The sequence below is a fragment of the Danio rerio genome, chromosome 17, assembly GCF_052040795.2.
Source record: "Danio rerio strain M-AB ecotype USA chromosome 17, GRCz13ab, whole genome shotgun sequence".
Lineage (NCBI taxonomy): Eukaryota > Metazoa > Chordata > Actinopteri > Cypriniformes > Danionidae > Danio > Danio rerio.
In genome coordinates, this window is record NC_141037.1 from 13,338,860 (window position 1) to 13,352,500 (window position 13,641).

A 13,641-nucleotide genomic window follows, 5' to 3' on the forward strand; every position below is an offset into this window, starting at 1 on the left:
TTTTGCTAACACCCATCAGAAGAGCTAAATGGAGTGAATTAGGAGGACCTCATTTAAAATGCCTGACTCTGCAGTTCTCATTTTACAGTATATCAGGTAAGTTCACGCTATCCTGAATCAAACACATTACTCATTTTTGATTGCAGCAGAAACAGTTAAATATAGTTAATTAAACTGCTGACACTAAATGCTAAGAGTGAAATGTAAAAGTGTAAGTTCATTTAGCCATTCACATACAGCAACAAACTCTGTACCGCATCAGATGTCATTCCCTCGCTGTGAATGCTGGTGCTCCCAGGTTTTTTCTACAACCTCGATGCGCATGCATCCTAAATGTTTACAATCCGGTAATTCGCCTATATGGTCATGTTAAGAAAAATATGGACAAAAGATTAAGATACCAACTGACAGAGCTTCATATAGTTTCCAGCATTATTTCCCACATTGTATTTCTTGAGAAAAACTGTACAAATTTAAATCAGTGAACATCAAATCAAGTCCAGAACTGAAAAAAGTTTGACAATGAATAAAGTAAATGCTTAATATTACATCCTTAGTTCGTTTACAAAACAGAAATGAACGATCAAGCACACCCTGGGTGTTTGCATGTTGAGAAATATGATCAGTTAAGAGTATTCTGGTTAATGAACAAGTCTTACTCTGCGCGGAATATACATAGTAATATACAACACATTCAATTCACTTAGTCATTTCAAAAAGTAAGTAGTGTGCAGTTACAAATGCGCTCTTAAGGCTGTATAAATGTAGTATTTTGATCGCAAAGTTTCAGTCTTGTAAATAATGCAGGATGATTGATTTAATAGGTGTTTCAGGACCAAACTCCAGACTTTTCTCGCTTTCGACGTACAATTGCAGCCACATCATGTTTGAGAGTGGAGACGCACTGTTCCAACTGTTCAGAAAAGTCCTTCAGGAGAAAGGTATGTTCATCCACAAACAGCCTGAGACCCAACAGGTCTTCTTCCTCCTATGGAGACACAAACACTCAACAGTGTAGTATGCTCTCGTATCTGTTTAAATTCTGTGCAGGGTAAATATCTGAACAACGGGATTTCCACTGGTCATGAAGTTTATTTCCCAAGTCATGGTATATCAGAGACTTTTTTTTTTTAATCATGTCATTTTTATGTGGCACAAAATATTTTTTTTGTTACAGTAGCCCCTTTCACACATATAGACCTTTCTGGAAAATTACCGGCAATTTTCCGGAAAGGTCTGTATGTGTGAACAGGCCCTTTTTGAAAATGCCGGTATATTCGTTCCAGCTATTTTCCTGAAAGAGAAGAACATTACCGGATACGTAATTAGCCGGAATGCTGCTCTGAGTGAACCAATGACTGTATAAAACGTGTGTGTGAATGCAGAAGAAAGATTGCCGGAAAAAGCGAGTTCACGTCTAGAACGAGCTGACATGGACGTCTACCTCGGCCAATAAGAACACTCAGACGCATTCACATCCACGCTTTTTATGAAGATAAAAGGCTTTATATATTTTCCCAGACACATTTAGCTGCTGTATGTTAGTCAGATAACAATTATATGTTCCTTTTTAATGCCAACTGTGTAAATGATTATCGATAAGATACTTATGATAAGCTGTTGTTCGTTTACCTTCAAGCTCTGCTTCCTTCAGTTGCGTGTCGCGTCGTGCTTGCACGTGAAGCAGCTGGTGAGCGCCAGCACACACACATATCATGTCCTCAATCTCAACTGGCGAAAGTGTTCCTCTATATGTTTTTATCGAAGTTGAGTTTGTAATGTAGTCAAATGTTTACAAATGCAAGCGCAGCCGTTTAGAGCTCATTTCTGGTCAGGATGATTAACATTAATGATGTCAGAATTTACTGGTATTTTGTATTAGGTGTGTAAGTGGTCTTTTCCGGAAAGATTCAGTGACGTCCTCGCCTGTGTGAACAGCGCTTTTTTTAATTTACCTGTAAAGTCGTTCCGGAAATTTTCCGGTATCACTGTGTGAAAGGGGCTAATGTCCCACCAGTTTTGCTTGTTGTGATGATTAAGCTACTTCGTTTTCCCCTTTTAAACATGCCAGAAAATTTTAATTTCAAGCGCTTCGGCTACAAAATGACCTCTTTCAAGACGGGGTGCTCTTATTTCTTTTATTTTCAATATCTAAAGCAGGGATTCTCAACCGATGGGCCTTGGCGATCCTGCAGGTGGGCCGCGAGATAGCTCAAAATGAACTCTCAATAGTATACTACATTCAATTATCATTCATTTTCTTGTCGGCTTAGTCCCGTTATTTATCCATACAGCGGAATGAACCGCCAACTTATCCAGCAAATTTTTACACAGCGGATGCCCTTCCAGCTGCAACCCATCTCTGGAAAACATCCACACACACATTCGTACAGTACGGACAATTTAGCCTACCCAATTCACCTGTACTGCATGTCTTTGGACTGTGGGGGAAACCGGAGCACCCAAGGGAAACCCATGGAACGCAGGGAGAACATGCAAACTTCACACAGAAACGCCAACTGAGCCGAGGCTCGAACCAGCGACCTTCTTGCTGTGAGGCGACAGCACTACCTACTGCGCCACTGCTTCGCCCTATTATACTACAATTTTTGGATATTATTATTAATATGGTATATTAAAACGATCGAAGTAATGCACTTTCTCCAGTTCTCTCATTGATTACATCAAACTCAGTGCAAAACAGCCTCATGATCATGTCTGCAACTAGTACACAAGTCTGTTCATTCACAAACTATGTGTGAAGTGAAAGTGAATGTCCCTCTTTAGTATATTTGCATAGTTGTCCAAATTAAGGTCTTGTGAGTGTCTTATAACGGACACACGCACATACAGGAGAATCTAGAGAGGCGTGTTTCTGCCATAGAATGTAGAATAAACTTGCATATGAGTTTTACACGCACTCTGGCAGAGCCGTTCACTGTTCATGTCAGCGATCTCCCAATAGTATCCAGCTGCAAACTCGACGCATTTCAACAGATTTAAGGTGTTTTACTGTATCTCTTACATTTGTCTGTATATTTCTGAATAGTAGATATTTAATAGTAGATATTCAGTCAGACCAGTTTAAAGCAGAAGCTGGTCTTTTGCAGTCTTCCTGTTGACCTGTGGTTCTCATCAAATCTGTGTTTTAAACATAATAATAATAATAATAATAATAATAATTATATGTTATATTATATGTTTTACTATGTAACATATACTTTTATATATAATTAAATGTAAATAAAATAATATATTTTTTATGAAATGCTGATAATAGAAAATTATGGAAGGCACTACAAATGTATAATATATATGTTAATAAATAAAGGTTTAAATGAGCATTTCATACAAACATTTTAGAGAAAATGTCAGATAGGTGGGCCTTCAAAAATTGATCGGAGAATTAAGTGGGCACAAAAGTAAAAAAGGTTGAGAACCCCTGGTCTAAAGTAAATGATAAATTTTTACTCTCATAATGGCTAATAAATGATTTTCAGGCTCAACATTATTTTAATATCATGTTTTTCCATTCATTATAGTCCATTGAAATTCAGCTTTTTAGTCAGGGAGTTTGACATATTCTCACTTTAGATTTCTAAGGTTCTGTCTGACATTTTTGTCAAAATTGAGTTATTGACATATTCCTCATAAATGATACTTATTTAGATTGTTTTTTTTTTTATAAGTTGTTTATATTTTAAGACTTTTTATTTAAAAACAAATGTTACACACATACTGTTATCCATGTGGAATGCAAAAACTTTAAAGCTTAATATCTCAAAATCATTCAGAACGCAGACAAAACCTTATAGTTTTAAGGTGATGATCTGGCTAAGAATGAAACATTGGAACTACCAAGGCCTTAATGGCATGACTTGTATATACTTACACTGGGTTTGTGCCTGCGCAGGCGTTGAAGTTGCCCCCTAACAGAGGTCATGCTGTGGTAGAAAACCTTTAAGGCTTTTGCAAACTCAGCATCACAGCTGGGCCTCAGACTGCCTCTGCGTTCCTGTCGACCGCGGTTATTCTCCACACCTGTGGCACAAATACCTCTCTTCTGTTCACTTTCTCATTTCTTTAAGATACATATATATATTTCAAGCGTGTGTATGTTTACACATGAACATGACAAGAAACAATGGAATGCTTTTATTTCTACTCTGATATCCAGAAAGCACTGAACGCTGTGGGTTTATGTTGGAATCAGGTCTTGTTAGGGTACCTCTCTGTGCTTTTTAATTTTTTTGCCTTCAAACCAAACTCAATTCAATTGACCCTTCGCTAAGCCCCGCCCTCCTTAGTTACTGTTGCTACGCCTGTCAAGCTTTCGTGCCTGGTACGTCTATTACAATATGTATGCAGTTTTTATGGAGAACTATGCCTTTAATTTTTTAACACCCTTAGTATTTTGATCTAATCCCGAACAAGCCAACAATTTACATCAAATTCTTAAAAGAGCAATCAAGGTGAAACGGTACTCACCATTTCTGGATGAGTTGAGTTGCTCTCTCAAAGCGCTGTTTTCTTTCTTCAGTGCGGCGTTTGCATTTCTCAGCTTATCCAAGTCCTGATGAAGGGCTCGGAGAGGTGAGCTGAGGTCAGAGCTGCCTGTTTCTGCAGTCTAAACCACCAATTAGAGAAGTATATTTGAGAGAATCCCAGCTTAACCCAGCATAGGTTTTCAAAAGCATCGAACATTTAAATCATCACACAATGGTCTGTTTATTTATGGACTATACCAAGTGTTCTGATGCACTGATCTTGTCAATAATAACGCTGTCCTCTTGAGTCATCTTCATTCCATTCATATTAGAGAGCAATTCAGAGCATCCTTCTGCAAACACAAGCATATTTATTATAATACATTTATATTAAGTTTGAGAACTCCTCAAAAGGCAAACAGTTTGTTTTGGTTCTTGCACCAGTTTCTTTTTATTTTCATTGATAGCATTTTCTTCTAATCTCGACATACACAACCATGCAAAAGCTTGAAGATTTCGTTTATTCAACAAGGATGCATTAATTTCACCAAAAAAGAAAAAATGCTGAAAACAATTTTCACAAAAATATTAAGCAAATAATAATAATTGGTTTTAGTGGAACTTAAATTAACATGAATTGTTACTTGGGCACCACATTGCAATTTAAACATTTGTGAAAGATCACATGGCACTAAAGAGTGAAGTAATGGCTCCTAAATATTTAGCATTGCCATCACTGAAATAAATTATACAGTTTTATATATATACAGTTTTATATGTTGAAGTCAGAAATATTAGCCCCCCTGTTTATTTTTTACCCAATTTCTGTTTATTTAAGAGACTTTTTCAACACATTTCCAAACATAACAGTTTTAATAACTCATTTCTAATAACTTATTTATTTTATCTTTATTATGATGACAGTAAATAATATTTGACTAGATATTTTTCAAGACACTTCTATACAGCTTAAAGTGACATTTAAAGGCTTAACAAGGTTAATTAGGTTAACTAGGCAGGTTAGGGTAATTAAGCAAGTTATTGTATAACGATGGTTTGTTCTGTAGACTTTTGAAAATATATCAAGCTTAAAGGGGCTAATAATTTTGACCTTCAAATGGTGTTTAAAAAATTAAAAACTGCTTTTATCCCTGGCAAAATAAAACAAATAAGACTTTCTCCGGAAGAAAAAATATTATCAGACACACTGTGAACATTTCCTTCCTCTGTTAAACATAATTTGGGAAATATTTAAAAAAGAAAAAAAATTATGGGGCGCTTATAATTCTGACTTTAACTGTATGTATGTATGTGTGTGTATATGTATATGCATATATATATATATATATATATATATATATATATATATATATATATATATATATATATATATATATATATATATATATATATATATATATATATATATATATAATATATATATATATGTATATGCATATATATATGCAATGCTCAGCATATAGTAGTACACTCCATTTTCTTATCCATCTCTCAGTGAATACTGCCTATATATTTTATATACTGCCTTACTAAACTAAGTTAATCATGTTCTAACCTAATTTTAGAAGGTACACAAGCTGTTTTAAGTGAGTTTAACATATTATAAATTTAATGGACCCATGAGGTTAATATGATTCAGCTTAAAGATTAAGACAACCAGGATTTTTCTAGTTTAGGAATAGAAAGATAATGCATTTAAAATCAAACAGCTAATTGCAGAACTTAATAACAAACTACATTTTTCTCTTAATTTTTTTAGTTAATATTATTACAGTTAATAATATTTCACCCAAAAAACTAAAATTATTTATATAATATAGGAGACTTTTACCCTGCAGGCCCCAGAGCTCCAGCACCAGGGCATTGCTCTGCAGATAGTTGAGCAGATCCTGAGAGGTTCTCAGAGCAGTGAACTGGACTCTATGATCCAACAGCGGATTCACATTGTGCCAAACTGCTGGAGTGTAGAGCGGCTGCGGACAGTCAAACACCTGAAACCTGACAATCACAGTTCAGCGTTTTCTTCAGTCTGTTACTTTACCATAAAGTAACATGAGCATGAAAATTTATGCAGATATTTCTGAGTTCAGTAAGCCATGAATTATAAGTGTGGCGGCATGGTGGCTCAGTGGTCAGCCATTAGCCAATTTCCCAGTACTGGGTTGCTGCTAAAAGAGCATCCGCTTTGTAAAACATATGCCGGAATAATTGGCGGTTCATTCCGCTGCGGCGACCTCATATACTGTAAATAAGGGGAGCCGTAGGAAAATTAATAAATGAATGACCTATAAGCACAGAATATTAGGGACAAAACCAAAAATTAGGATTTAAAACAAATCAAACAAACTCAGATTGCAGTGCTTTGGATGTACTTTTATATGCTAATGGTGATGCTTCATAAAGAGCTTTTCTTCAGCTCAAATAAAGATTAAAATTCTCAACAGAATTCTATCATCACTATTATTGTGTCAGTTTTGTTGGATTGAACTACTAAAACATTTTTGTTAATTCAAATACGACTAAATGAAACCAGATATTAATTCAAGATGGAAGAACAGATTGTGTGTTTTTTTTTAAAATTAGCTTAAGTTTTTAAATAAGTAACAAATAATACTAAAACTGAAATAAAAGTAAAAATATCTATATTTTTAAATGACAAAATCACTTAAAATAAAAAACAAAAAGGAAAATATAAATTTAACTATAGTATAATATAAAATAAACTAAAATAGCACGGATTAATTAATGTGATTAGTGTCCTAAGATCCAAACTAATCTGCTTAACAATTGTGGTTCATAATCAATTATTTAAAACAACAACGTAGTCGCCACAGAAATCTACAAAAAACTAATCTGCCACACAAAGCAGTCTATAAGAAGGTAACAACAAACTCTCTTTAACATAACATTAACACTGATCCAAAGTAACCCAACACAATCTCACTCTCTAATTCATATAAATTTGTATGACCAACATTTTAAGATGATTTGGTTATTTTAGGATGATAAAACTTGTTAAAGTTTTAAAATAGGTAACAAAATAATACTAAAACTGAAATAAAAGTTAAAAAAAAAAACATTAAAATGACAAAATCACTTGAAATAAAAATAAAAAGGAAAATATCAATTCAACTACACTAGTATATAAACCACTAAAATAGCTCTGATTTAGATCATATATACACTGTGGTGTTCGTTTAGTGTCTTAAAATGCAAACTAATCTGATTAACAGTTATGGTTAATAATCAATCATTTATAACAACAATAGTCACCTCATTTTTTCCCTACAAAACTAATCTGCCATCCATATAAAGCAGTCTATACATTCTTCATGAAGGTAACAACAAGCTCTCTTTAACAATGTCAACACTGATCCAAACTAACACAATCTCACTGCACTTTGAAACTTTTTGATTTAGTGGCTAACTCATATAAATTTGTACAATTTCATTCAAACCTTTTAGTATGATTTGCTCATCCCCCAATGACAGCTGGGATTAAAAGTGTTGTTTGGAGCGATGCCACTTTTTAACAAAAAATTATGTTTTCACAGCAAGAGTCTCAGCAGGGCCAGTTGGTATTTCTGTGTGGAGTTTGTCTATGGTTTCCCCCACAGTCCAAAGACATGCAGTTTAAGTGAAATGGGTAAACAAAATTGGCCGTGGTGTATGAGTGCATGGGTGTTTCCCAGCCATGGGTTGCAGCTGGAAGGGCATCAGCTGCATAAAACATATGCTGGAGTAGCTGCCAATTCATTGTGCTGTGGTGACCCCTGATAATTAAGGAACTAAGCCAAAGGAAAATGAATGAATGAATGAATGAATGAAAGAAATATGTTTAGTTCATATGAATTAGCCACTCTGCTGACAATATGTAAAATAGTTGTTTCCTTGTGAGATGGCTATGAACTAACCCTATTTGCACGCCTCTGTTCCGAGCCTCTTTAACCCAGCGTAATCCACAGCACTGATCCAAAACCAGCTGAAAGTCCAGCCGTTTGCCAAGCAGCTCTGAAGGGTCAATTAAGATGTCATCTTCACCAAGAGCTCTGCAATGTAGAAATACCACAGCGTTACCAATACTTAGAAGATATACAATAACATTTGAAGTGACTTAAAACCTTTCATAAAAGTGTTGAGTAGCAGATAGCAGATTTCATGGACCCTTTTCACATTTCTGGGTTTCTCAGTCATCATAGTTGAATAAACGTTGAGTGCAGGGAATAAGAAAGAACAACTAATACTTTTTTTACAATCCTATTTGCTGAAATAATAAACGAAAAAAAATCCATGATGGTGTTATCAAGACAGCCAGAAGAGAGATTGACGTCAAATGCCCATACACTGCATTACAATTGGCTTGCACACAGGGCTGGATTAAGAACACATTGGGCCCTGGGGCTATAGCAAAATCAAGGGATCCATTTATGTTACAAAAGTAGCCTTTTCCGCTATTATTATTATTATCAATGATAATAATTTGCTAAGTAATCTTATTATCTAATGTTCCACTATTTGATTATTGTAAATGTTTTCTATTTCACTAAAGTAGGTGTACAAGCATACAAAATTAACCACATAACATGAACATAACATTTTAAACAGGCTGCAAAAATCTGCAAAAAGTAAAAAACACATTTTCAATACTTCCTAAATGAGTGCTTTACAATAAATACTTTCAGAAGGACTACCTTTAAAAACTTTACTTTAAACATTAGTTAAAAAGAAATCCCTGAAATGTCTATAAAATTCTTGATTCTATTTTCCCATTTGGTCTTGAGTCAATCGATTACAGAAGGTTAGCATGTGCTTTTTTCCCCTCAGATTTATTGTCTCATGAAAGCCAGCGCCAATATTTCATTGCTCCAGATTACTGTCATGTTTTATAAATGAGGAAATACATTACTTAAGTATTGTTCTTTCTAACTGGTTCAGTTAGACTTAAAGCATGTATTTTCTTGCGATAGATAGGCTACTCCGCTATGATGGACCTCTTGATAATTGTTGTGTAGGCCAGTGTTTCTCAAGTGGTGGGTCGTGACCCAAAAGTGGGTCACATGAACATTTTTAGTGAGTCGCAGAGTTGTGTGGTCAAAAAAACAACAGAAGTTACATTTTTTACTTATTTTGCTTATTCTGGACTTTTATTTTGAAATGCGTGCGCGACAACCCTACCGTTTGTAATGTGAAATATCTTTTAATTATAGCAACAAATATGTCGAAGCGCAAGTACAACCCCGAATATGTAAAGTATGGATTTACAGTATATATTTACGACAAAAAAGACTTAAAGACTCAGTGTCATATGTAGTGAGGTGCTCTCATAAGAGAGCATGAAACCTTCTGAATTAAAACAACATTTAGAAACCAGAAAACATGTTTATTAACAGTTTATTATTAACAGTATTTGTTGTTTTTACTTTGTAATATTTCTACAATTTGATCCATTGTGTTAAATGACAGCAATAAAATAGTGTTTATTTGCAAGTCTTGGTGAATTTCTTATGATGTATCTGTCACTACTTGTTTATGTAAACAAATAAATACAAGTTAATTATAAATTCCTAAAATTGTATTATAGTTCCTAAAAATTTGGGTCGCGGCTTGATGACCATGTAAAAATGTGGGTCCCATGGCCAAACCAGTTGAGAACCAATGGTGTAGGCTATTCCCTCTGTGCAGGTATAGAGTTTGGGTGTGATCTTGGATAGCACACTCTCATTTGAAGGTCACGTCAATAATATTACGCAAACTGCATTTTTCCATCTGCGTAATATCACTCGTCACCGCCCTTCTCTCACAACCAATAACACAGCAATTCTCATCCATGCATTAGTTACTTCACGTCTTGACAACTGTAATGCACTTCTTTCTGGACTTCTTTCTAAGCTTCTCCATAAACTCCAACTGGTTCAGAACCATGCAGCTCATGTCATTTTGGGACTTCCATCTCACGAGCATGTCACACCACTTCTCTATCAGCTTCACTGGCTTCCGGTGGAGTTTTGTATTGATTTTAAAATATTACTTCTAACTTTCAAGGCACTTCATAATCTTGCTCCTCAATATCTCACCGAACTTCTCCCTACTTATACCCCTTCTCGCACTTTTAAATCAGCCAACTCTTTCTCCCTGGTGCCACCTCGCACTCGATTAAGCACAATGGGTGCCAAATCTTTTAGCTCTATGGCTCCTCGGCCATGGAACTCACTTCCCCTGGATCCAAGGAGCAGTATAATAGTCTTCACATTTTTAAATCTCGTCTAATGACCCATCTTTTTTTTTTTATATCATGTTATTTTATACTCAGGATGTGTCTGTACCTGTACTCCTTACATGCATTTAAAATCTTGTTTGGCAATTTTTTATTAATTTAAACTAAAATCTATTTATAATTATTAATCGACCTTGGGTGTCTAGAAAGGCACCATTTACAAATAAAATGAATTATCATTATTATTATTTGATTTGGTCGCACATTGTCTCCGTTATATTATTTGAGTGCAGGATTGCGTGGGATTGCACAACCGAGACTGCACTTATAAGCAGGGCCGTGCACAGGGGGGTGGCCCGGTGGCTAGTGCCACTGCCCCTCTGCCCTCATTGGCTGAGGTGCCCCGCTCAGCAGGCGAATGTATTTTTTGTTTTACGATGCATTTGGTTAGCCGACCTTAACTGTCCACTTTATTTTGAAGGTCCGTTGGTTGAATTTAACTATACTAACTCTCAGTAGATTAAAAGTAGACTGTTAGGGTTAGTGTAAGTTGACACGTCAGTTGAATGTCTGTTAAAGGAACAATATCAACAGACATTAGGCAGACAATCTACTTATACTTAAATGAACCATCAAAACAAAGTGATACCTTTTGTTTGTTTTTTTTGTAATGTGATGCAAACATGATATAATACATACATGAATACACATAAAAGCACATGATTTATTTTATTATTTAATCTTAACATTATAACTTTTAAGGATTTAGGATGCTGATGACCGTTAAAGACACCATAACTTGTGAAAAGGGTCTATTGGAAAGCATAAATGTTACCCACAATCCTGCGGGGCTGCAGGGCACAAGCTGCGCCTGCAGTATGGCCTCCTCTGTTCCCTCCGGACCCACCATTTCCACCTGCTCCTCCAGAGGGATGCGAAACGCAAGCGACTGCAGCCACAGGTGAGCACTGCCCAGGTGCAGAGGCTCCAGAGGGTCCCAGAACGGGTCTCTGTCTCTGGGAAGAGAAGCTCGGTCTGCACCCTCTCCTCCTGCCACCTGCTGCTGGTACACTTCCTCCATCAGAAACTTGCGGTTGATAAATTTAGCTTTGGACCACATCCACACCTAAAACAACATGTGTGTACAGGGGCTTCAGACGCTAAGAAAAAGCATGGAAATTTAGAAACAACTGAGCTTTTAGGGTGTGTTCACACTTGGTTTGATTTAAATTAACTCTCTGGTGCAGTTAGGTTGTTATTTGATTAAGATTGAATGCTGCTATTTGAACCTTGGTGCATAATAAAAGATGGGTCTCGGTTCACTTCCAGACAAACTCTGATGTGGTTTGACTGAAATATGATCAGGAAGTGACGCCATGTGCTGGAAAATAAATTAAAAAATTTAATGTTCCTGTTTTTAGTTATTAAAAGGATAGTTTACCCAAAACTGAAATTTTCCTCATCATTTACTTACACCCAAGTGGTTCTAAACTTTTATTTATATTTACATTTAGTCATATGGCAGACGCTTTTATCCAAAGGGACTTACAAATGAGGACCACGAAGCAATTTACACAACTATAAGAGCAAGAATAAATAAGTGCTGTAGGCAAGTTTCAGGTATGTAAAGTGTAAGAAGCAAATTTGTAATTTTTTATTTATTTATTATTATTTTTTTTTAATACAGTTGGCAGTGGAGCCAGAGAGGCAATTGCAGATTAGGAAGCGAAGTGGAGACTAAATAGTTGAGTTTTTAGTCGTTTCTTGAAGACAGCGAGTGACTCTGCTGTTCTGATGCAGTTAGGGAGTTCATTCCACCAACTAGGCAGATTGAACGCGATTGTTCGGGAAAGTGATTTCTTCCCTCTTTGGGATGGAACCACGAGGCGACGTTCATTCACTGAACGCAAGTTTCTGGAGGGCACATAGATCTGCAGAAGTGAGAGCAGATAAGAAGGAGCAGAGCCAGAAGTCACTTTGTAGGCAAACATCAGAGCTTTGAATTTGATGCGAGCAGCAACTGGCAGCCAGTGCAAACGGATGAGTAGCGGAGTGACATGTGCTCTTTAAGGTTCATTAAAGACCACTCGTGCTGCTGCGTTCTGAAGCAGCTGAAGAGGTTTGATAGAGTTAGCTGGAAGCCCGGCTAGTAGAGAGTTGCAATAGTCCAGTCTGGAGAGAACAAGAGCTTGAACAAGGAGTTGAGCTGCATGTTCAGATAGGAAGGGTCGGACCTTTCTGATGTTATAGAGTGCGAATCTGCAAGATCGAGCAGTTCTAGCAATTTGGTCAGAGAAGTTTTCACCATTTTGGATGCAGTATTGGTTGCCCCATCCATCTGGATTGAAAAGTTATGATGTAGAGTCGGGTTGGCAGAAATTTCCGTTTTCGCGAAGTTAAGCTGAAGATGATGATCTTTCATCCAGTGTGAAATGTCTGACAGGCAGGCTGAGATGCGAGCTGGAACCAAGGGATCATCAGGGGTGAAAAGAGAGTGAATTTCTTTGTTTTGTTGAACACAAAACTAGATATTATGGAGAATGTTGGGGGAAAAAGTCAGCCATTGACATCCATATGACTGTTTATTTCCCCCCCAATATTTTCAGTCTTTTTTTGAACAGAAGAAAGACGCTCAGGTTTATTTTTGGGTGATCCAACGGAGAAATTCCTGGTGCAGTTTTGACTGCATGTTATAAGTTTTTCACAAGTTTTGAGACGATAAAAATAGCATTACATTTATACACAGAAGGATTATTAAACCCACTGCACAGAAGTATTTTAAATATTCAGTCAGTTCAGATTATATTGATACAACTCTAGGGCTGCAACTCTATTTTATCATTGGATAAAATAAAAATAAGCAGCGTAAGCATGCAACCTAAGACTGCTAGATTGTATTTTATAATCGAACACAGTTCA

The 13,641-nt window shown here is 36.1% G+C and overlaps 1 protein-coding gene across 4 annotated transcripts in view; it reads right to left on the reverse strand.

Moving 5' to 3' along the window:
* Nucleotides 1-420: 420 nt before the first annotated feature.
* The window catches only part of kif28 (kinesin family member 28), a 39,875-nt gene continuing 26,654 nt past the window's right edge, over nucleotides 421-13,641 (reverse strand). For all 4 annotated transcript variants that reach the window (XM_087290144.1, XM_087290143.1, XM_087290142.1 and 1 more), the window contains exons 17-23: nucleotides 11,562-11,848; nucleotides 8,423-8,557; nucleotides 6,340-6,506; nucleotides 4,746-4,840; nucleotides 4,489-4,627; nucleotides 3,893-4,041; nucleotides 421-988 (exon numbers count right to left, since the gene is read on the reverse strand). In XM_087290144.1, the coding sequence (XP_087146270.1) occupies nucleotides 830-988; nucleotides 3,893-4,041; nucleotides 4,489-4,627; nucleotides 4,746-4,840; nucleotides 6,340-6,506; nucleotides 8,423-8,557; nucleotides 11,562-11,848 (1,131 nt within the window). In that variant the 3' untranslated portion in view covers nucleotides 421-829. The remainder of the gene's footprint in view (nucleotides 989-3,892; nucleotides 4,042-4,488; nucleotides 4,628-4,745; nucleotides 4,841-6,339; nucleotides 6,507-8,422; nucleotides 8,558-11,561; nucleotides 11,849-13,641) is intronic.